The 24,414-nt window shown below is 36.2% G+C and overlaps 3 protein-coding genes and 1 pseudogene across 16 annotated transcripts; all 4 read left to right on the top strand.

Moving 5' to 3' along the window:
• The first annotated feature begins 361 nt into the window (after positions 1–361).
• Positions 362–5,442, top strand: LOC130973456 (pentatricopeptide repeat-containing protein At3g12770). Of its 11 annotated transcripts, XM_057897992.1 has the most exons (5): positions 362–2,989; positions 4,257–4,341; positions 4,654–4,753; positions 5,184–5,266; positions 5,370–5,442. In XM_057897992.1, the coding sequence occupies exon 1, from the start codon at positions 574–576 to the stop codon at positions 2,764–2,766; it is 2,193 nt and encodes a 730-aa protein (XP_057753975.1). In that variant the 5' UTR covers positions 362–573; the 3' UTR covers positions 2,767–2,989; positions 4,257–4,341; positions 4,654–4,753; positions 5,184–5,266; positions 5,370–5,442. The 11 variants fall into 11 exon arrangements, with proteins under 11 accessions (XP_057753975.1, XP_057753973.1, XP_057753974.1 ...); XM_057897990.1 differs by having other exon boundaries at positions 362–4,341; positions 4,669–4,753; XM_057897991.1 differs by having other exon boundaries at positions 362–4,341.
• Positions 4,681–6,952, top strand: LOC130975949 (ras-related protein RABE1c-like; annotated as a pseudogene).
• A 1,600-nt stretch (positions 6,953–8,552) lies between these two features.
• On the top strand, positions 8,553–21,638 carry LOC130973457 (uncharacterized). 4 transcript variants are annotated; one of them, XM_057897993.1, is made up of 8 exons: positions 8,553–8,610; positions 9,603–9,642; positions 9,718–9,912; positions 10,014–10,098; positions 10,176–10,392; positions 10,472–10,640; positions 11,032–11,133; positions 16,329–16,633. In XM_057897993.1, the coding sequence occupies exons 2-8, from the start codon at positions 9,626–9,628 to the stop codon at positions 16,564–16,566; spliced, it is 1,023 nt and encodes a 340-aa protein (XP_057753976.1). In that variant the 5' UTR covers positions 8,553–8,610; positions 9,603–9,625; the 3' UTR covers positions 16,567–16,633. The 4 variants fall into 4 exon arrangements, with proteins under 4 accessions (XP_057753976.1, XP_057753979.1, XP_057753978.1 ...); XM_057897996.1 differs by lacking the exons at positions 11,032–11,133; positions 16,329–16,633 and adding an exon at positions 20,318–21,638; XM_057897995.1 differs by lacking the exon at positions 11,032–11,133.
• On the top strand, positions 20,439–23,512 carry LOC130975948 (ras-related protein RAB1BV-like; the record flags this gene model as incomplete). Its single annotated transcript, XM_057900661.1, has 7 exons — positions 20,439–20,577; positions 21,645–21,717; positions 21,945–22,045; positions 22,215–22,280; positions 22,525–22,622; positions 22,719–22,961; positions 23,201–23,512. Coding segments are annotated over 6 exons (552 nt in total), but the record flags the coding sequence as incomplete, so codon positions are not given.
• Between the last annotated feature and the right edge of the window lie 902 nt (positions 23,513–24,414).

The following is a 24,414-nucleotide window of genomic DNA, read 5'->3' as shown; positions in this document are numbered from 1 at the left end:
CACACAAGTTCGAACCCTAGCAGTGGCTAGGTTAGTGTGTGTGAGTGGGTGGGTGTGTAACCTAGGATTGGGAGTTGTCCAATTCATCGACAAAAAAAAAAAAAAAAAGTTCACCTTATACGGAGACAAAAATAATAAATTAAAATTAAAAAGTAGGTTCTGAGAAAATAATAATTTTTTTTATTTTATTTTAAAAAAATCCTATAACTCAACAAATTCTTCTGTTTATTAAATAAAATTGCCCTAGAAATTAAATATTTTATTTTCTTCTATTTTCTTTTTTTAAATAGCTATCTAAAATTATATAATATCAATAAACAATCTTACTTTTTAAGTAATTATTGTTGAACTAGTGATTTGGTTACCCAGTTATATGACTTGGTCAATTACCGGTTTGGTTCTGAAACATATCAGACGCGGTGGAGATGGTAGCGCGAAGAGAGGTCATACAGTGGATAGCGGGAAGACTTGTGCTGTTACTCTTGCGGCGGCGTCTGTGTGGTCACGGTGGCTATTTATGGTGTGGGTAACGGGTTGGCAGTGTGGTAACCAAGAACGAATAACTTGTTGGCTATGGTGTCTCTGTTTCAGCAATCATCGTGTGTTATTGCTACAAATTACCAAAAGTTTAAATCTTTTGAAATACCCAAATGCTTGTTCTTCCTCAATTTTCTCAAACATTTTTGTTCTTCACCAGCACTTGCCTTCGAAGAACCTTGTGTTAAAATTGATCCTAGCTTCAATTCGGATTCTTTCTATGCTTCTCTTATTGATAATTCAACACACAGGAACCAATTGAATCAGATACATAGCCAGTTATATGTCTCGGGGTTGCAGCATAAGGGGTTTCTCATGACAAAACTTGTTAATGGAAGTTCAAATATTGGAGAAGTTTGTTATGCACGCAAGGTGTTCGATGAATTTCGCCATCCAGATGTGTTTATGTGGAATGCTATTATCAGGAGTTATTCGAGAAGCAACATGTTTAGGGAGAGTGTTGAAATGTATAGCCGGATGAGATCGGCAGGGGTGCATCCAGATTGCTACACTTTTCCTTATGTGCTCAAAGCTTGTACTGAGTTGTCGGATTTCGGTTTGAGCCGGTTAGTTCATGGTCAGGTGTTCAGATATGGGTTTGTTTTGGATGTGTTTGTGCAGAATGGCCTTTTGGCGTTGTATGCTAAATGTGGTCAGATTGGTAATGCAAGAGTGGTGTTTAATAGGTTGTGTGATAGAACTATTGTTTCATGGACTTCGATCATTTCTGGATATGCGCAGAATGGGGAAGCTATGGAAGCTTTGAGATTGTTTGATCAAATGAGAAAAACCGATGTGAAACCTGATTGGATTGCTCTGGTAAGTATTATGAGGGCTTATACTGATGTGGATGACCTGGAGCAAGGAAGATCTCTTCATGGTTGTGTCATCAAAATGGGTCTTGAAGATGAGTCCGATTTGCATATTTCGCTTATAGCATTGTATGCAAAATGTGGTCAGGTGACAGTTGCAAGATCTTTCTTTGATCAAATGGAGACGAATAATGTGATTATGTGGAATGCAATGATATCTGGTTATGCAAAAAATGGTCATGCCGAGGAAGCAGTACAACTATTTCACGACATGATCAGAAGAAATATACAACCAGATTCTGTCACTGTTAGATCTGCAGTCTTAGCTTGTGCACAAGTTGGTTCCGTTGAATTAGCACAATGGATGGATGACTATGTTACTGCGAGTAAATATAGAACTGACATCTTTGTTAACACCACCCTCATAGACATGTATGCAAAATGTGGAAGTGTAGAATTTGCTCGCAGGGTATTCGATCGTACATCTGAAAAGGATGTTGTTGTCTGGAGTGCAATGATTATGGGATATGGATTACACGGTCAAGGCTGGGAAGCAATTTGTCTTTTCCAAGCAATGAAACAAGCAGGGGTTTGTCCAAATGATGTCACCTTTATTGGGCTTCTCACAGCATGCAATCATTCTGGCCTTGTAAAACAGGGTTGGGAGCTGTTCCATTGCATGAGAGACTTCGGAATTGAGCCTCGCAATGAGCATTATTCATGTGTGGTTGACCTCTTGGGGCGCGCAGGTTATCTAGACAGAGCTTTTGCTTTTGTCATGACAATGCCAATTGAACCTGGTGTGAGTGTTTGGGGAGCACTTCTGAGTGCATGCAAGATCCATCGCCATGTAACAATGGGAGAATATGCAGCAAACAAGCTATTCTCGTTGGATCTTTATAACACAGGACACTATGTACAACTCTCTAATCTCTATGCTTCCTCGCGTATGTGGGATTGCGTTGCACGTGTTCGTGTTCTTATGAAGGAAAAAGGGTTAAATAAAGACCTTGGATTCAGTTTAATTGAGATCAATGGGAAACTGCAGGCATTTCATGTAGGCGATAAGTCGCATCCAAGGACCGAGGAAATCTTCAATGAGCTTCAGAGATTGGAGAAAAGGTTGAAGGAGATTGGGTTTGTCCCTCATACAGATTCTGTTCTGCATGATCTGAATTATGAAGAGAAGGAGGAGAATCTTTGTGTTCATAGTGAGAGGATTGCAATTGCTTATGGGCTAATTAGTACTGCTCCTGGAACGACGCTTAGAATCATAAAGAATCTTAGAGCATGTGTAAACTGTCATGCAGCAATAAAGCTTATATCAAAGCTTGTTCAAAGAGAGATCATTGTAAGGGATTCAAATAGGTTTCATCATTTTAAGGATGGTTTGTGTTCATGTGGAGACTATTGGTGAGAGAGATGAAGTATGATTTATGAATGGCTCACAGGCTCAACCTCAAAACCAGCTATTGTGGCTTGCCATCATTTCTCAAGATGAATTAACTGTTAGAATTTGAAATCCAATACTTACACTGAGATTGTTTGAAACAATGCATATTGACTAAGGAATACTCAGCATACTCCTAAAGCTAATTCAACCAGTTATTATTGGGAATTGGGATAAGAAAATAGAGAAGGTGATGACAAGAATCAAAATATACTTAGAGCAGTCAAAGATAAAAGTTCAAAATAATCTTGTCTCTGAAGGTTTTTAAAGAAATTGACGGTTAACAATTTGTCAGATTTTGTTGAATACTATTATATTTGATATTACGTGTATATATTTTCTTCTAATTAATCAAGTTAAATTCATTTCAAGTCTAAAAGTGTATAGAAACTATTTTGTATTATTTGCAATTATTTTTTTAATTAGAAAAATGTAAATGGGAAAGATGGGAAATAGAAGAGAAAGGTGGTGGCAACATAGAGAAGATAAAGAGAAAGAGAACGTAACATCACGAACCATTTGGATCTTCTCTTCTTTGATCTCTGAAAGACACCATTTTTGGGATTTTTTAACCCATTTCTCTTCATTCACCATTTTTTATCTGTGTATTTTAATTGTTCTGTATATTTTAATATTGTTATCTGTATATTCTAGTTTTTTTTCTTGTGTTACTTCAATTCTAGGGTTTGATTCATGATATTTGTGGTGTGTTGCTAAGATGTGGTTGTCAAATACTCAAATTGTGTAGTCTATTTATTGGCAAAATCTGTCCATGAATGAAACAAATATGAGAGGAAAAAGAATTTATCGATATATATAAAATGAATTGATCCATATGACTCTGAATGTTATTTTCCTGCTAAATTGATCAAGATAATGGGGAGTGGGTTTGGGGATAGTCACCTAATCCTATGGGATGGAATAAAATTTGGAAGATGGTCATAAGAAGAGTTGTGGTATTTTATCTGTAAGGGGTATTTGCTATTTAGAAGTTCTATGATAATTCAGTATGTAACACAGAGAAGGGGATTCTGTTGGCACTCTAGAACAGCAGAAGTATGTCTTTACACTGGAACATATGATGCACTTTTTTATGTTTATGATTTGTTCCCTTTATGTTGACCTAGACATTTTGCTTTTCAAAAACAATAATAAAATATATTGATTCTGTGCATCTTTGTTTACCATGGAATTAAAGGTTTGGTGTTAATTTTTATGAAAACATCACATCACTTATATTTTCTTACTTTCTTTTGTTCCGGTACTGGACAAAAAATCTGTGTTGTATTACAAATATTTGGATGAACATTTAAAGAAATATAGTTTTAGTTTCTGACCTTATAACCATGTATTTCTGAATTATTTGTTTACATGAGATTCATTGCAATGTTTGAAGCTTCTATTGATATCAGTTCTCAAGTTTTAATTTGTTAATATGAATGTATCTTTTATTGCAGGTTTGTTGTATGTTTTCAGAATTCTAAAGCAGTAATTGTTTTCAGGCTTCAAGGCATAAAATTCTGACATGGATCCAGAACCCAAGTGAGCCCTTTTTTCTTTTTTGGCTTTTTCTTCTATGTTTGAAACAATGCATATTGACTAAGGAATACTCAGCATGCTCCTAAAGCTAATTCAACCAGTTATTCTTGGGATAAGAAAATAGAGAAGGTGATGACAACAACCAAAATATACTTGAGTTGTCAAAGATAAAAGTTTAAAATAATCTTGTCTTTGAAGGTTTTTAAAGTAATTGACAGTTAACAATTTGTCATAGATTTTGTTGAATACTATTATATTTGATGTTATAATGTGTATATGTTTTCATCTAATTAATTAAGTTAAATTCATTACAAGTCTAAAAATGTATAGAAACAGAGAGAGATGGCAGCTCCACCTGCTGGGGAACGTGCCGATTACGATTACCTCATCAAGCTCCTTCTTATTGGCGATAGCGGTTTGTTCCTTCTTTCCCTTTTCCCTAATTATTCTTGTTATAATTATAGTTAATTATTATTATCTCAACATGTTGTGTTTACATAACTTGATTTTTGTTTAGGTGGATTATTTGGGTTCTCGTTTACTTTCCAGATCTTGTTCTCTATATCAAATTATATAGAGAGAAGTTATAACTTGGGATTTTACAATGGTTGATGTGGCAATGAGGTTGAAGAAGATGTTGGAGAAGTACTTTGATTCTCTACTTAGCTAGGCCTAGAAGTAAAGTATATAGCTGAGTAGCAGGCATTTGAAGTTGTGCAAGTTACATTAAGTTTATAAGGCACACTGTGGAATGGTGTTAAAGAATGTTTAAGACAAAATTAAGACGAGAAACTTGCATAGGGAACTGATTTTGATTTATGCTGTTGGGATCCTATTACCTGTAGATAGCAGGGTTTTTTATGGAAAGCAGTTCATTAGTGTCTTCTCGGGCTGATCTAAAATTTCCAGTATCATGGTGTTTCCAAAGGTAAAAATATATATCAACTTTCTTGTCCAAATATACAAGTTCGTATACATTTATCTGTTTCAAGTAGTACAATTTCACCTTCATTTAATGGCTTTCATTTCAGGTGTGGGAAAGAGTTGTTTTCTTTTGCGATTTTCTGATGGTTCCTTCACCACCAGTTTCATCACCACTATTGGGTTAGTATCGATTGATTCTTCATTCCTTGTGAAAATGCTATAGGAGTTAGAACAACATGTTGATGTGGCATATTGTACTTTCAAAATACATCAATTTAATACAGCCATTGTAAGTTGTCACCAACATCTAAACATATATTCTCTGTCTATGCGTCGATAACACAGGTAAAAATTGATAATTTTGTTATGGAAAATCTTTTTATCTTACAATTTATTACTCAATTTTGCAGCATTGATTTTAAGATAAGAACCATTGAACTTGACGGTAAACGCATCAAGTTACAAATCTGGGACACAGCCAGACAGGAGCAATTTCGAACTATTACCACAGGTATGGGCATTTGTTTTATGCAACCGGGCTAATCTAACATGTTGTGCTCGTTTTAGATTCACTGTTATTTGATGTTTATATGCGGATAAATGTCCCAAACTTTGATTTTATCTCCCCCATTAATTGGATAGAGGGAAAATGTTTCTTACAATCTGACATGCTTTTGCAGCTTATTACCGTGGAGCCATGGCCATTTTGCTTGTTTACGATGTTACTGATGAAGCATCTTTCAACAGTATTACTCTCCTTACCCTGATTGCATTAGCGTTTAAAAATGTTTTCAGTTTCAGTCTTCTGGTGTTTAATTTCTTTCTCTGATTTCTATTAAATTATGTCAACAAAGAGGTTATGTGCTTTATAGTTAAGCCTCTTTGTCCATGTTGACCAGCTTTCAATTTTTAATGTACCTGCTTCTTTCTATGAAGATATTAGGAATTGGATTCGCAACATTGAACAACATGCTTCTGACAATGTAAACAAGATCCTTGTTGGTAACAAGGCTGATATGGATGAAAGTAAAAGGGTATGTACCTAAGAGGGTTATCTTTATGTTCATATCCGTCTTTATCTTACTGTTATCGCTCGATACCAACGCAAGGTCCCTTTTCTCCTCTATAGGCTGTTCCTACCGCCAAAGGTCAAGCTCTCGCCGATGAGTATGGTGTCAAGTTTTTTTTCGAAACTGTGAGTAGAACATGGTTGACAACCACATTTTCATTGAGTTTCATGTGACTTCATTATGTTTTATATTGGAAGAACATTTGCAGAGTACAAAGACAAACATGAATGTAGAGGAGGTTTTCTTTTCAATAGCTAGAGATATCAAGCAAAGGCTTGCTGACACAGTTCTAAGGCTGAAGTATGTACTTGACCTTTTATTTTCCTCCATTTCATTATTTCTTTTCTAAAAGATTAGGACTTGTTTGGTTCATATTTCATTTTCTTCATGCATAAGATCTCGAAAGCAGAAAACATTAAAAATGAAAACATCAACCGAATAAGGCTTAAACTATATATGGGGGTTAAGGCAGTACATAAAAATGTTGCTTCTTTGGTGCTTGATGATGAAACTGATATTATCTATCTGTGGTGGTTCAGCCTCAGGCGATCAAGATCAACCAACCGGACCAGGCTGCCGGTGGTGGCCAAGCCGCTCAAAAGTCCGCCTGCTGTGGTTGATGAAAATAACAATTGTGCAGTAAGGAGGGTGAAGATTCAACAACACTTGCCCCTTCAAATGGGTATTATACTTAATTTGATGACATTACAAGTGGGAATGAATGTGTTTTTTTTGTCCCTTTGTATTTCCCACTTCAAAAGTTTATGGTTTTGACTTTTAAGATAGTATTTCAAATATTAGTTGTTGGACTTTGTCTCGAGTTTATTTCAATTTTCTTCTTCTTTTCTTGTACCCTGTCTACTAAGAAAAATATCTAACTTGTCTAGATTCAGATATAGATTATTAGAAACATTTTCATATCTTGTTTCCAAATGTTCTGTTTTATTTTTTTTCCCTTTTTGTTGGTTGGCTTTAGAATCTTGAGATGCATAACTCTAAGAAGGAAAAAATGCCATGCCATTTCAAACTCAAAGGCACATGGCATGCACATGCTAATGCTACTTCAGTTTGGAATTTGGATGCCTATTTGAAATGACACGTGGCTTCATAGTTTGGTGGTGAAGGATTATTATTATTATACTTTTGCTAAGATGTTCAGATTCCCAATATAGATTGTGATTGACTCATTGGTAGTTCTTTCATAATAATCTTGGAACAATGCTTTTTTTACATTATTTTAATTTCTGCATAAACATTTCCTACTTCTCAGATGAATCAAACATTTTCAGGATTTTTGATGTAATTAATTAGCATAATTTGTGATCAAAATGGAAAGTTAAAATAGTTTGATACTTATTATTGTTAAATGTTGTACACAAATTACATTAAAAAAAATTACTGGTTAAGTAGCCTGGTTTATTCAAATAGAGCAAGGCATATTCTTATGTCTAATGAGTTTTTTTGTTTTACTTTCTTTTTGTACTTATGATACGTGTTTACATGATTATATTTTACAATCAAATGAAAATTTAAAATAACCAAATATTTAGCCACGTCAATTTAAAAAGTCACCTCATATTTAAGGATGGTTTGTGTTCATGTGGAGATTATTGGTGAGAGAGACGAAGTATGATTTATGAATGGCTCAACCTCAAAACCAGCATACTCCTAAAGCTAATTCAACCAGTTATTATTGGGATAAGAAAATAGAGAAGGGGATGACAACAATCAAAATATATTTAGAGCAGCCAAAGATAAAAGTTCAAAATAATCTTGTCTTTGAAGGTTTTTAAAGTAATTTACAGTTAAGAATTTGTCAAATTTTTTTGAATACTATTATATTTGATATTATGTGTATATATTTTTCTCTAATTAATTAAGTTAAATTCATTACGAGTCTAAAAATCTATAGAAACTATTACGTATTATTTGTAATTATTTTTTGAGAAAAACTCAAAACAACTCCTGACAATTATCTCAAAAGACAACGAGACTCTTGACAATTAAAAATATCCAATTCAGCTCCTGGGCTTTACTTTTATGGGACTGTTTAATTTTTGTGCCAAAAAAAGTCAATGTTTTTTTTTGACATAAAGACTAATCTATCCCAAAAAAAAGATTAGGGGCCGGGTTGAATGTTTTTTTTTGGAGCACTCGTTATCTTTTCGAAATAATTGTCTGAAAATAGAACTATAGAAGTATATATAAGAGAGAAAGGTGGTGGCTTTTACCTCCGCCTACGGTAGAGCTACATAGAGAAGATAAAGAGAAAGAGAACGTAACATTACGACCCATTTGATCTTCTTTTCTTTTATCTCTGAAAGACACCATTTTTGGGATTTTTTAACCCATTTCTCTTTTTCACCATTTTTTATCTGTGTATTTTAATTGTTCTGTATATTTTAATATTGTTATCTGTATATTCTAGTTTTTTTCTTGTGTTACTTACTTCATTTCTAGGGTTTTCATTTCTAGGGTTTGATTCATGATATTTGTGGTGTGTTGCTAAGATGTGGTTGTCAAATAATCGAATTGTGTAGACTATTTATTGGCAAAATCTGTCCATGAATGAAACAAATATGAGAGGAAAAAGAATTTATCGATATATATCAAATGAATTGATCCATATGACTCTGAATATTATTTTCTTGCTAAATTGATCAAGATAATGGGGAGTGGGTTTGGGGATAGTCACCTAATCCTATGGGATGGAATAAAATTTGGAAGTTGTGGTATTTTATCTGTAAGGGGTATTTGCTATTTAGAAATTCTATGATAATTAAGTATGTAACATAGAGAAGGGGATTCTGTTGGCACTCTAGAACAGTAGAACACTGGAACATATGATGCACTTTTTTAAGTTTATGATTTGTTCCCTTTATGTTGACCTAGACATTTTCCTTTTCAAAAACAATAATAAAATATATTGATTCTGTGCATCTGTGTTTACCATGGAATTAAAGGTTTGGTGTTAATTTTTATGAAAACATCACATTACTTATATTTTCTTACTTTCTTTTGCTCTGGTACTGGACAAAAAATCTGTGTTGTATTACAAATCTTTCGATGAATATTTACAGAAATATAGTTTTAGTTTCTTTTGACCTAATTACCATGCATTCCTGAATTATTTGTTTACATTAGATTCATTGCAATGTTTGAAGCTTTTATTGATATCAGTTCTCAAGTTTTAATTTGTTAATATGAATGTATCTTTTATTGCAGGTTTGTTGTATGTTTTCAGAATTCTAAAGTAGTAATTGTTTTCAGGTTTCAAGGCATAAAATTCTGACATGGATCCAAAACCCAAGTGAGCTCGTTTTCTTTTTTGGCTTTTGCTCGTATGTTTAGTTGGGACCATCTCATACTCTTTTGTTTGAAGCAGAGACCCTGATTATTATGTGCCTGGACTTATCATCAATGGACTATATGACAAAGATATCCAAATCCCTGACCCTTCTTATTATGTGCCTGAACTTATGAAGGGCGCCACCAGTGGACTATATGACAAAGATATCCAAATCCCTGATCGGTACCATTTAAAATCTCCTCCTAGTTCACATACTCGTGAGCCAACTGAGTGAGTGCATCATAAGAATCTATTTTGTTTAAATATATTAATATTAATTAATCAGTTTGTTCTTTTATACATCTTTTTTCTGTAATTGTTTTGTGCTACAGAGCCGAGAATCAATTTGAATTGAAACTGACGCATCCTTACCATGTATTGGCAATGGATCATTATAACAAAAGCATAGATAATAAGGTTTTTAATCTATTGATTTTTTCAAAGTTTATTACTTTTATTCGAAATTTTGTTGTTGTTGATATTTGCTTGTTCAGGAAGAGGAGTATGAGATTTTAAGTTTGGTCAGTATGGGCAAAACCAGGATAGTGTGCTTCGGTTACCTTGGTTTTCTTCATCACCTCTTTTGGAAGGCTGTGCCAAAAAATTCCCCTTCGACAGCTGAGCCTAGAATTTTCTATGCTCGAGTTCATGAGTTTGAGGAGATTCATATACCATTTTGTGGTTTTTATAGCGATTCTATTGATGACTCAGGTATTCTCATGTGAATGTATATATATAGAATTTTTTTTGTTTAAATTATTTAAATAACCTTTCACTTGATGTTTGTTAGAGAGCTGTGAGATTTGCGGTCTCAAGAATTATGATGAATTCCGAAAGAAAGCAAAAGAATTGCAAGATAAAGAAGAAGAGAAAGCAATGGCAATTAATAACGGTGGATATTTGTTCTGTCCAATTAATTTTAGCGCCATGTATCAGTCTTCCCATGGAGACAAACAAATGTAAGCAACAACTACTATTTATTATTTGTCTTGTTTTTTCTGTTTTTTTGAAGTTTATATTTATTTATTTATTTTATGTTTAATTATTCTGTTGGTCTCTATAATTTGACCGAATTTTTAATTAGGTCCCTATAATTTTTTTCATTTCAATTAAGTTCCTATACCAATTTTTTTTATTTTAATTGGGTCCCTATTCGCTTTGGACGTTAAATAAAACGTTTACATGTGTTAAATTTACCAAAATACCCATGTCTATAACCCTACATAATCGTTGTCCTCATCCTAAACCTCCAGAACCCTATTATGTTCATCGTTCTCCTCTTCTCCTTTTTTTCTTATTTATTATTGAAATTTTCTCATCTTGCATGGATTCCACCCAACGTTCTTCGAGAATTTCGAGTTCAAGAAGTCTCAACAAGAGAAGACATTTGTGTTATTGTGGGGAGGCAGTTGTTATTCTGTCTTCTTCTGAAGTGCCAAGCCATGGAAGGAGGTATGTAGCTTGTGGACGAGTGCCAATGTGCAATTTTTTTGAGTGGATTGATAATGAAGATGATATGAAAGGTGAGTGGTTGAAGCAAAAGGAGAGGAGCATTCGTTGCCCAAAAATCCAAATAGAAGGTTCATGTCTTGCCCAAGTAGGAGATGCAAATTTTTTGAGTGGGTTGATGAAGAAAAGAAGGTTGGCGATGTTTGCTTGTTGGCTTCACAGTATCACTCTAGTCGGGTAGAGGGTGAAATTAGGGATACTTGAAATACACGAATGGAGTGAGACAAGGATTGTGTTTTGGATGAATTCCTTGCGAGAATCATCTCTCAGCGTCAATATATATATACATAGGTACAGAAAATAAATCCCTTAATACTAGGAGATACAATCGAATCGGATATCTAAAAACAGAAATTATATCAAAACAGAATAACTTATATAAAGCCTATATCTCTCAGAATAACTTATATACAGCCTATATCTCTAATCTAATATTCAACACTCCGCCTCAAGCTGGAGCATATAAATCATATGCACCAAGCTTGTTACATATGTATTGTATCCGAAGACCCTAGAGAGCTTTGGTGAAAATATCTGCAAGTTGATCGTTGGAGTTGACAAAGGCTATTACTATTTCCCCATTTTGCAACTTCTCCCTTATGAAATGGCAATCAATCTCTATGTGATTGGTCCATTCATGAAATACAGGGTTGGAAGCAATATGTAAGGCAGCTTGATTATCGCACACCAGTTCCATCTTACTCGACTCACAAAACTTAAGTTCCTTAACTAATTGCTTCAACCATATAAGTTCACATGTGGCAAATGCCATAGCTTTATATTCAGCTTCCGCACTAGATCTTGCTACAACATTTTGCTTCTTACTCTTCCAAGATATCAAGTTTCTACCAATAAAAACACAATAACCAGATGTAGAACGTCTATCAGATGGAGATCCTACCCAATCTGCATCAGTATACCCAACAATCTGATTATGTCCTTTATCTTCATACAACAAACCTTTTCCTGGAGCACCTTTAATATATCTAAGGACTCTAACAGCTGCGTCCCAATGACAATCGCATGGGGAGTCAAGAAACTGACTTAGGATACTTGTGGCAAATGAAATATCTGGCCGAGTGACTGTCAAATAATTTAATCGGCCAATTATTTTGCGATATCTACCAGGATCTGCAAGAGGTTCTCCTTGATCTGGAATAAGTTTTGTGTTGGGATCCATTGGTGTATCTACAGGTCTAGAATCCAACATTCCAGTTTCTTCAAGAATATCCAGAGCATATTTTCTCTGTGAGATACAGATCCCAGCATTAGATTGTGCCACTTTAATTCCTAGGAAATATTTTAACTTCCCCATATCCTTAGTCTGAAAGTGATCAAACAAGTGCTGTTTTAACTGAGTGATTCCCTCATGATCATCTCCAGTAATGACAATATCATCCACATAAACAACCAGATATATGGAGGTCGTGGAGGAAGAATGACGGGAGAAAACTGAATGATCTGCTTCACTCTGAATCATGCCAAATTTAGAAATAACAGCACTAAAGCGACTAAACTAAGCTCGAGGGGATTGTTTCAAGCCATATAAAGATCGGCGTAAATGACATACTAAGCCGAAAGACTCCCCTGAGCAACAAACTCGGGAGGTTGCTCCATGTATACTTCCTCCTCGAGATCACCATGTAAGAAAGCATTTTTAATATCAAGTTGATGAAGAGGCCAATGGCGAATGACAGGCATAGAAAGAAAAAGACGAACAGAGGCCATTTTCGCTACAGGAGAGAAGGTATCACTATAGTCCAAACCAAAGATTTGAGTGTAGCCCTTAGCCACAAGGCGGGCTTTTAATCGATCAATGGTTCCGTCTGAGCCGACCTTAATAGTATAGATCCAACGACAATCCACAGTAGATTTTCCCGGTGGCAATGGAACAAGATCCCAAGTACCAGCAGAATGTAAGGCAGACATCTCCTCAATCATAGCCTGGCGCCACCCTGGATGTGAAAGAGCTTCTGCTGTGGTTTTGGGTATAGAAACAGAAGACAAAGAGGAGGTAAAAGCATAGTGCGAAGATGATAAACGATGGTAACTAAGAAAATTATAAATAGGATTAGGATTACGGGTGGAACGAGTACCTTGTCTGAGAGCAATAGGAGGACTACTGCTAACTCCCGAAGAAGGATCCAAGGACGGTTCAACCACGGGTTCAGGAGATGAGTTATCTTAGACTGCAGGCCGTGGGCGACGATGATAAACCTGGAGAGGCTTTGTGGGAATAGGAGGCCCATCTAAGTAAGGAACAGGAAGCACCTCTGTAATGGAAGGTGAAGTGATGTCGGGTGCAGAGAAAAAATGGGTATTCTAAAAAAAAGTGACATCTGCAGACACGAAGAAACGATTAAGAGCTGGAGAGTAACAATGATAACCCTTTTGAAATCGAGTGTACCCTAAGAAAACACATTTGATAGAGCAAGCAGTTAACTTGTCTTTGGCTGGGGTAAGATCATGGATGAAACAAGTACAACCAAAGACTCGGAGTGGAAGAGAAAAAATGTGCTCATGAGGAAATAAAATGGAATGAGGAACTTGATTTTGCAAAATAGAAGAAGGCATACGGTTAATTAAATAACATGCAGTCAGAACATCCTCACCCCAAAACTTAAGGGGAACATGAGTATGGAGAAGAAGAGTGCGAGCAGTTTCAATCAAGTGACGATGTTTACGCTCAGCCACACCATTCTGTTGAGGGGTATGAGGACAAGACGATTGATGTAGAATGCCTTGGGAGGACAAGTAAGACGAAAAGGGTGCTAAAAATACTCACGAGCATTATCACTTCGTAAAATTTTAATTGAAGTTTTGAATTGGTTTTGAATTTCAGAACAGAAAGACTTGAAATGTGCAAATAATTCAGATCTGTCCTTCATTAAATATAACCAAGTGCAACGAGAAAAGTCATCAATAAAGGTGACAAAATAACGAAAACCAGAATGAGAAGTAACACGACTAGGTCCCCATACATCAGAATGAATAAGAAAAGGGAGATGCAGCTTGTGTATTGACACGACTTGAAAAAGAACTACGAACATGTTTACCTTAATGACAAGTTTGACACTCTAAGGTAGCAAGACGAGATAAACTCGGGACCATAGCTTGTAACTTCGAAAGGCTGGGATGTCCCATGCGACAATGGACCACGTCCGAAGACTCAACAGCAGCAACAGAAAACACAGTAGTAGTGGGTAAGGCAAGCCGATACAGTCCTTGAGACTCACATCCTGTACCAATTGTCTGTCCCGTCCCTCGATCCTGTACAATGACGGAGTCAGCAAAAAAGGTAACAGAACAATTAAGAGAACGAGTAAGTTGGCTAATAGAAATCAAATTAAAAGGACAATTGGGCATGTAAAGAACACATTTCAAAGGTAATGTAGGAAGACGAGTAGCTTGACCTATTCCCTTAGCACCAATTTTAGAACCATCAGCCAAAGTGATAGAAGGAAGAAATGTAGGGTGTTCAAGTTTAGAGAGGACAGAAGAAGTACAAGAAATGTGATCAGAAGCACCTGAGTCAAGGACCCATGGTCCAAGAGAAGAGGAATGAGAGATACAAGCAACAGAATTACCAGAGTGGACCACCGAAGCAACGGGAGTAGATGCCTGCTTTGAAGCTTGGTACTTGAGAAACTCATCATAATCATTGCCAGAGACAAACATCCCTTGTGGTTGTGCGGCGGAGTGAACGTCAGATGGCTCATTAGTTTGGACAACATTAACTACCTTGGTAGGACGACCATGGAGAGCATAACATTTATCCTGAGTATGACCAATCCTATGGCAATAGGTACAACTAAGGCGAGTACGATTACCACAGCCATTACCACGACCCCCACGGCCGCCGCGAGTGGGCACTTGAAAGGACACTTGAGAAGAAGATTGGGATGCCAATGCAGTTTGGTCGAAAGTATGGGTCGCAAGAAAGGGGCCGAATTGCAAGAGTCGTGCAAATACGTCCTCAAGGGAAGGAACGGGTGAGGTGCCCAATATTTGTTGCCGAAGAGATTCAAGTTCAGCTGGCAACCTAAGTAACGTAAGTACCAAAAACAGCTTTCCCTGTTGAGCATGATGGTCATTAGCATTAGACACATAGGGAAGGAGAGTCGAAAACTCTTCCTTGACAGCTTCCACAGCTCCAACATAAGATTCTATATCAGTTCCTTGAAGCTGTAAACTGCACATCTTCTTAGCAACATGGTAAAGTCTTGCAATGTCATTAGTGTATAAAGCTTTAGCACGGTCCTACACCTTTTTACAAGTTTTGTAAGCCCGAAACATAGTCAGCTTTGGTGGATCAATGGTCTGCCACATAAGGTTACATAGCTGGGCATCAATATTCTTCCAAGTGGTTTTGTCAGCGGCGTGAACATCATCAACAGATTTAGTAAGGTGGTCTTCATAGCCTTGGCCCATGAACCAAAGTTCCATAGAATCAGCCCAAGAAAGGTAATTTTTGGCACCCATCAATTTTTCAGAGGTCATTGTAGCGGATCCAGAAACAACAGATGTTAGAACAACCGGTTTGCCACCATTGGAGTTGGTGTCGGGGGTTACCTCAGAAGACATGATGGCAGACACTCAGAAACGGCCGGAAAACACCTGCAGAAGGAAAACGAGGGCCGAAAAAAGCCTGGGCAGCGGAGTGTGACGTTCACGCGCGTCTGGAGCGGAGGCGCTTGAGGACCACACGCAGGAAAAGGGGCGGCGTGTGTCGGCGCGTGCGGCGGTTGACGGCGGTGAAATTTTGGGGACATGCTGAACTTGGCTTTCTGGTTCTGATTCTGGGGTTGCTTCGGAGTGGGTCTGATGTTTGACAAGGTTTTGGCCGGAAAAATAGTTTCTGAAGAAGAGACACAGCTGATAGTGTCAGCTGGTGGGAAAAGGGAACACGGCTGAGAGACTGCAGCCGGAAAAGAAGAAAAAAAATAGAAACCAGAGCCGGTTAGAGAATCATCTCTCAGCGTCTATATATATATATATATATCCCTTAATACTATGAGATACAATCGAATTAGATATCTAAAAACAGAAACTATATCAAAACTGAATAACTTATATAAAGCCTATATCTCTCAAAATAACTTATATACAGCCTATATCTCTAATCTGATATTCAACAGGGATGAAAATGCACAAGAAAGGAGGATTGATAGACTGAGTGTTGACACAGAGACGTTAAAGGTGGAGATTGGAGAAGTTGATGATTGTGTAGGAAGAATCTGTGTAGAGTTGAATTCGGTCCAGGAGCAACTTCGAAAATTGGAAGAAAACATGAAGAAGCAGACCAAGATGCAGATGATGTTTTTTCTTTGTTGTGTAATCCTAATAGTTGCAGTGCTATGTGGTAAAGTTTATTGATGAAGTGGTCACTGTTGGCTTTAAACAGAGCAATTATAAAAACTGTATGTTATGTTATTTAGATTGAATGGATGAAGTTTGTTTTTTGTTTTCTACTATAAATATAATGTTGTGATATTGAATGAAAATGTATACAACTAAAAACAACTACTATGATAGATTCATCATTAGAATAATATAATTCATAAAAGTGGTCTTTAACATGTTCCATACATTACATAAGTTAAGTGGATCCAACTTGCACTAGTCAGAAAATAAATGCTCCACCTAAAATGTACCATCAAAAGTAGTCCACCACAAAGCAAAATAAACTAAAAAAGTGATGTTTTCAATACCGAAATACTTCCACAGTAGACTATAATACACAAAAAAATCTTACATAAATTCACAGTAGGAGGAGCTACATAACCCTAAAAGCTTCAATCATCTGTGAGATCTATGTGTTCAGCAGGTTTGGTTGCTCCCTTTCTTATCCCATCTTTAATCTTTCACTTCTTCTCATTCCAAAAGTCTTAGCCTTAGGCAAAGGCTGTGTAACTGGTGCTATTTGTGGAGTTGGCTGACTAAGTGGTTCAATGAAGGGAGTTGGTTGAGTTGCTGGTGTATGAGGAGGATTTGCAGCAGCTCCAGTAGCTGGTGCAATCAACAATTATGAAACAACAAAAAAAATAAGATGTACCTGAGACAATAGGATTTGGGCACTGCCTCCTGTTGTGTCCATACTGGCCACAGTTGCTGCAAGTCACAGAGGTACCCGTCCTTCTGTACTTCGATTGAAATCTATTTTCATCATGTTCTCTAATCTGCACCATTCTTGGTCGACCAGGTTTAACCCTGAATACTGGGGGTATGATGGTATCACAGTTCACTTTCGGCCACATGTTCTCTCCATTAATTAGAGCAATTGATTTTCCATATGTTGCGAGGTATGCTGCTGGACTATAGTAGTTGCTGCAATACTCTTCAGGATTATCTCCCTTTTCAAATATGGCACTGCACGCATGTGGGCATGGCATACCACTCAAACCCCAAAATCGACAGCTGCAAGTACCAGCTAACAGATCCATCACAAACCTTTCCATGATCATTCTATTTTTGTGATGCACCTCAAACTTCATCTCACCTGCCCATCTAACTTGTCATTACATACTTCTTGTTGCAATAACATCCAACCTTTTCTTTGGTTTGGCCAGAATGGATCCTTCATACTTCTCAGCCTTCTTCTTCTTTTCTGCAAATCTTGACATCCAGTAGCATCCAATCCACTCAAACATTGTCAGAATGGGCTTGTCTCTTGCCTCAAGAATCCTGCCATTAAAAACCTCTGATATGTCATTCATTAACATATCACTCTTTGCCATAAACGTGAAATGGCTCTTTGTCCACAACTTTGGGTCCACTCCCATCAGTTTATCATAACAGAATCTATTTTTCTCCTTGAGCAGATTCATTCTTCTTTCCCACTCTTCCACATGGGTAGCTATAGCAATGGATAGGATTAGATCCCTCAAAACTGTCCCTCCATCATATGCCTTCTTACAGTTGACATACATATGCCTTAAACATAATTTATGCTCAACAGAAGGTTCCATCTCAGCAAAAACTTGCATCAAACCCTATAACAACAAAACAACAGTATCCAGTATCATTATTCAATCAATAAAAACAATGCAAGTAGAATGAAATAGTTAGAATTATAAGTCATATTATCCTTACTTTTTTGTTGATCTGACATGAAAACCCATCTTTTTTATTCACCGATATCATCCAGCAACAAATCAAGGAACCATCCCCAACTGTCCTTTGTTTCTGCCTTCACTGCTGCAACCGCAATTGGAAAATAATTGTCATTAGAATCCCTCCCTACTGCAACTAGAAGCTGTTGACCATGGTCCCCTTTCAAGTGACAACCGTTCACTCCTATAATCGGCCTACAACCAGCCACGAAGCCGTGCTTCATCGAATTGAGGCACATGTACATTCTCATAAATCTCGGTTGGTGTGTTAAAAGATGGCCTATCCACAATAATACTAAGCTTAGACCCCATATTTGCCGTTAAAATCTCAGCACAATAATCCCTCAATTTGGCATATTATAGTATGGCCCTTCCATGCATTTTCCTTGCTTTTCTCCTTGCCTAGTAAGCCTTTCCTACACTAACATTTGCCATGTACTTATCCTGAATTGTTTGAATAACAGTGGCCAGCTGCATCTCTTCTCCACGACTAATGTTGTTGACAAACCTTTTTGATATCCACTCACTAGAAACAAGCCTACCACTATAACTCCTCCCACAGGTATGCTTGCCCTTCAAGGTTTTTATCCTAAAACAATCAGATCCTCCTACCTTACTTGCAAAGCATATCCACTTGCACTTTTCTTTTTGTCCCTTACACACTACTCTGCACCTCAACTTGTCGTTCTTCTTGTGCCTAACGTCTCTTCCATTCAATAAGGCATGCTCCTTAATTGCATCTTTAAACTGGGACAGTGTTTGAACTCCAAACCCACCTTAAACTCATACTCTCTACACATTTCTGTCTCATCATACTTAGGAAATCTTTTTTTCTTAATTATGTCATCAGAATCTCCCTCATAACTATCTATGTCTTTAGTTTCATAACCATCCAAAATGTCTCCAACTTATTCATCCATCTCTCCAGCAGCTTGATTATCCTCAGCACCCTTATCTGTTGTCCCTTCTTGATTAAGCGGGCCATTGAACCCACCAAATGCATTTGATTGTCCACCATCAACACCATCTTCTACATCAAACCCAAAGTAATCCTCATGTTCACCATCATCAGCACTATCATCAAACCTATCCACCTCAGTAGAGGATTCTGACTCAACATCGACTTCTACTTCTATCAGTCCACTATCTTCGCCTTCATCTGGGACATAATCTGGATCCATTGATGTGATTTCAACCCCATTACCTTCTCTGTAACCATCAACAACATACACTATACCATGCTTCACAGAATCAGTAACTAAAGCCATAGCCATTCTAACGACATCCCCATCTGACTTCAACTTTTTGAGACCTAACTTCAAGTCCACTCCAAGTTCGTTCCACCATAGCTTCGCATAACCCTTGTAGCCTAGATCCTTCAGCAAACTCACTATCTCTTGCAGAGACCATTCATCTAGTTCATAATGCAAGTCTTCCACAACAAACTCACTTAAATATTTTAGTCCATGTCCAGTGTCAATAAATTTTTCTCCGTGATGGAGCTCTATTTTGAACTCTGATTCTCCCATTGCTACACAACAAAAAATGAAAAATGCAAATTAGTCATCCCTTAATCAAACATCACCAACAACGCCAATCACTTTAACGCCATAACGTTTGGCAACTTTTGAAAGAGTGAAGAGTGGAAAAAAGTGTAACTCATACCTTGCAACAACAACGACAGTAGCTCTTTCGATAAAGGAGGCCATGATAGACAATAACAACTCTCGATCACACAATGTCGGATGTAAAGGCGTCATCGAACAATCGAAAACGGAGATGGGGTGAACAAAATATACTTGAGTTGTCAAAGATAAAAGTTTAAAATAATCTTGTCTTTGAAGGTTTTTAAAGTAATTGACAATTAACCATTTATCATAGATTTTGTTGAATACTATTATATTTGACGTTATAATGTGTATATGTTTTCATCTAATTAATTAAGTTAAATTCATTACAACTCTAAAAATGTATAGAAATTATTTTGCATTATTTGCAATTATTTTTTTAATTAGAAAAATAAAAGTGGGAAAGATGGGAAATAGAACGAGAAGTATAAAGAGAAGGGAATGGCGTCCAGCTCCCCCTACGCTAGAACAACATAGAGAAGACAAAGAGAAAGAGAACGTAACATAACGACCCATCTGGATCTTCTCTTCTTTGATCTCTGAAAGACACCATTTTTGGGATTTTTTTAACCCATTGGCAGCTCCACCTGCTAGGGCACGTGCCGATTACGATTACCTCATCAAGCTCCTTCTTATTGGCGATGGCGGTTTGTTTCTTCTTTCCCTTTTCCCTAATTATTCTTGTTATAATTATAGTTAGCAACAATGCTAGGAAGCAAGAGGGTACCAGCCAAAAATCAGCTAAATGTCTTTGGGTGAATCTAAAATCTCTATTAAGTATCAGAACGTTTCTTTTTCATATTAAATGGACGTTCTTTTATATATTTTATAAATTTTTTTATATACTAAGAATCGAGATTGTTGGAAGCAGAGTTCTGTGATACTCGTCCCTAATTCTCCAACGTATCATTCAAAATTTTAATTTGGGGTGAAAAGCAATTAATATCAAATATTATAAGTTAAAAACAAATAAAATTAATTAAATATAATTATAAATTAATTAAGTTGTTTACTTTTTGGCTGATCACCTCTTGGTTACATATACTTTTCCTATAGCTAATTATTATTATCTCAACATGTTGTGTTTACATAACTTGATTTTTGTTTAGGTGGATTATTTCGTTTATTTGGTCTTGAATCATGGGATCTCTGAAGTTATGCTTTTTACTTAGCTTACATTCCATTGCCATTACCGGAAGGGATTTTTTTTTTGGTAGATTAATTGTTAATGGTGGTGTGGTATTGAGCTGAAACATCAAACATTATGTAAAGGAAAGTTATAATTTTGGGATTTTAGGACAGTTGATGAGGCATTGAGGTTGAAGAAGATGTTGGAGGAGTACTTCGATTCTCTACTTAGCTAGGCCTAGAAGTAAAGTATATAGCTGAGTAGCAGGCATTTGAAGTTGTGCAAGTTTCATGAAGCTTGCGAGGCACACTGTGGAATGGTGGTAAAGAGTGTTTAAGACAAGATTAAGAAGAGAAACTCGCATAGGGACATTTTGATTTATGCCGTTGGGATTATATTACGGGTAGATGGCAGGGTTTTTGTTGGAGAGCAGTTTATTAGTCTTCTTCGGCTCATCTAAAATTACCAGTATCATGGTGTTTCCAAATGTAAAAAATATATATATCAACTTGCTTGTCCAAATATACAAGTTCATATATCTGTTTCAAGTAGTACAATTTCGCCATTTAATGGCTGTCATTGCAGGTGTGGGAAAGAGTTGTCTTCTTTTGCGAATTTCTGATGGTTCCTTCACCACCAGTTTCATCACCACTATTGGGTTTGTATCTATTGATTCTTCATTCCTTGTGAAAATGCTATAGGAGTTACAACATGTTGATGTGGCATATTGTACTTTCAAAATACATCAATTTAATACAGCCATTGTAAGTTGTCACCAACATCTAAACATATATCTCTGTCTATGCCTTGATAATACAAGTAAAAAAATGATAATTTTGTTATGGAAAATCTTTTTATCTTACATTTTACTACTCAATTTGGCAGCATTGATTTTAAGATAAGAACCATTGAACTTGACAGTAAACGCATTAAGTTACAAATCTGGGACACAGCCGGTCAGGAGCGATTTCGAACTATTACCACAGGTATGGGCATTTGTTTTCTGCAACCTGGCTAATCTAACATGTTGTGCTTGTTTTAGTTTCACTGTTATTTGATGTTTATATGCGGATAAATGTCTCAAACTTTGATTCTATCTCCCCCATTAATTGGATAGAGGGAAAATGTTTCTTACAATCTGACATGCTTTTGCAGCTTATTACCGTGGAGCCATGGGCATCTTGCTTGTTTATGATGTTACTGATGAAGCATCTTTCAACAGTACTACTCTCCTTACCCTGATTGCATTAGCGTTTAAAAATGTTTTCGGTTTCAGTCTTCTGGTGTTTAATTTACCTATGCAAAAGCTTTTGCAAGTATTTCTTATATATTTCATTTCAGTTGTATCTCTTTCTCTGATTTCGATTAAATTATGTCAACAAAGAGGTTATGTGCTTTGGTTAAGCCTCTTTTGTCCATGTTGACCAGCTTTCAATTTTTAATGTACCTGCTTCTTTCTATGAAGATATTAGGAATTGGATTCGCAACATTGAACAACATGCTTCTGACAATGTAAACAAGATCCTTGTTGGTAACAAGGCTGATATGGATGAAGGTAAAAGGGTATGTACCTAAGAAAGTTCTCTTTTATGTTCATATCCATCTTTATCTTACTGTTATCGCTCGATACCAACGCAAGGTCCCTTTTCTCCACTATAGGCTGTTCCTACTGCCAAAGGTCAAGCTCTCGCCGATGAGTATGGTATCAAGTTTTTTTTTCGAAACTGTGAGTAGAACATGGTTGACAACCACATTTTCATTGAGTTTCATGTGACTTCATTATGTTTTATATTGGAAGAACATTTGCAGAGTGCAAAGACAAACATGAATGTAGAGGATTTTTTCTTTTCAATAGCTAGAGATATCAAGCAAAGGCTTGCTGACACAGATTCTGAGGCTGAAGTATGTACTTGACCTTTTATTTTCCTCCATTTCATTATTTCTTTTCTAAAAGATTAGGGCTTGTTTGGTTCATATTTCATTTTCTTCATGCATAAGATCTCGAAAGCAGAAAACATTAAAAATGAAAACATCAACCGAATAAGGCTTAAACTATATATGGGGGTTAAGGCATTACATAAAAATGTTGCTTCTTTGGTGCTTGATGATGATACTGATATTATCTATCTGTGGTGGTTCAGCCTCAGGCGATCAAGATCAACCAACCGGACCAGGCTGCCGGTGGTGGCCAAGCCGCTGAAAAGTCGGCCTGCTGTGGTTGATGAAAATAACAATTGTGCAGTAAGGAGGGTGAAGATTCAACAACACTTGCCCCTTCAAATGGGTATTATACTTAATTTGATGACATTACAAGTGGGAATGAATGTGTATTTTTTGTCCCTTTGTATTTCCCACTTCAAAAGTTTATGGTTTTAACTTTTAAGATAGTATTTCAAATATTAGTTGTTGGACTTTGTCTTGAGTTTATTTCAATTTTCTTCTTCTTTTCTTGTACCCTGTCTACTAAGAAAAAAATCTAACTTGTCTAGATTCAGATATAGATTATTAGAAACATTTTCATATCTTGTTTCCAAATGTTCTGTTTTTTTTTTTTTTTCTTTTTGTTGGTTGGCTTTAGAATCTTGAGATGCATAAATCTAAGAAGGAAAAAATGCCATGCCATCTCAAACTCAAAGGCACATGACATGCACATGCTAATGCTACTTCAGTTTGGATGCCTATTTGAAATGACACGTGGCTTCATAGTTTAGTGGTGAAGGATTATTATTATACTTTTGCTAAGATGTTCAGATTCCCAATGTTACACTTGTAGTACATAGTCGGTTCCAAATCCGGATAAAGGAGGAGGGTTGTGTTATATCTTCGACAACCAATATAAAAATATAGTCGAATTCCCTTGACACAAATCAAAGACATTATTGGAGCTCAATGACATCGTTTGATTCATATAGCCGACTCCACCTAATAGGACAAGGCTTTGTTGTTGTTTAGATTCCTAATATAGATTGTAATTACTGATTGACTCATTGGTAGTTTTTTCATAATAATCTATAGACAATATTCTTTTTTACATCATTTTAATTTCTGCATAAACATTTCCTACTTCTCAGATGAATCAATCATTTTCAGGATTTTTTATGTGTAATTAATTAGCATATTTTGTGATCAAAATTGAAAGTTAAAATAGTTTGATACTTATTATTGTCAAATTTTATACACAAATTACATTAAAAAAAAATTACTGTTTAAGTAGCCTGGTTTATTCAAATAGAGTAAGGCATATTCTTATGTCTAATGAGTTTTTTTGTTTTACTTTTTTTTTGTACTTATGATACGTGTTTTACATTATTATATTTTACAATCAAATCAAAATTTAAAATAACCAAATATTTAG

This window comes from Arachis stenosperma, chromosome 4, assembly GCF_014773155.1.
Source record: "Arachis stenosperma cultivar V10309 chromosome 4, arast.V10309.gnm1.PFL2, whole genome shotgun sequence".
Lineage (NCBI taxonomy): Eukaryota > Viridiplantae > Streptophyta > Magnoliopsida > Fabales > Fabaceae > Arachis > Arachis stenosperma.
This window is presented reverse-complemented; position numbering and strand designations above follow the sequence as displayed.

What these genes read in the sequence shown, in the direction of transcription:
- LOC130973456 (XM_057897992.1), top strand. Translation starts at nt 574, where the DNA reads ATGGTGTCTCTGTTTCAGCAATCATCGTGTGTTATTGCTACAAATTAC.
- LOC130973457 (XM_057897993.1), top strand. An exon ending in CATACTCGTGAGCCAACTGA is followed by an intron (nt 9,913 to 10,013) that starts GTGAGTGCATCA and finishes TTTGTGCTACAG; the next exon opens with AGCCGAGAATCAATTTGAAT. An exon ending in TCCCATGGAGACAAACAAAT is followed by an intron (nt 10,641 to 11,031) that starts GTAAGCAACAAC and finishes ACGTTCTTCGAG; the next exon opens with AATTTCGAGTTCAAGAAGTC.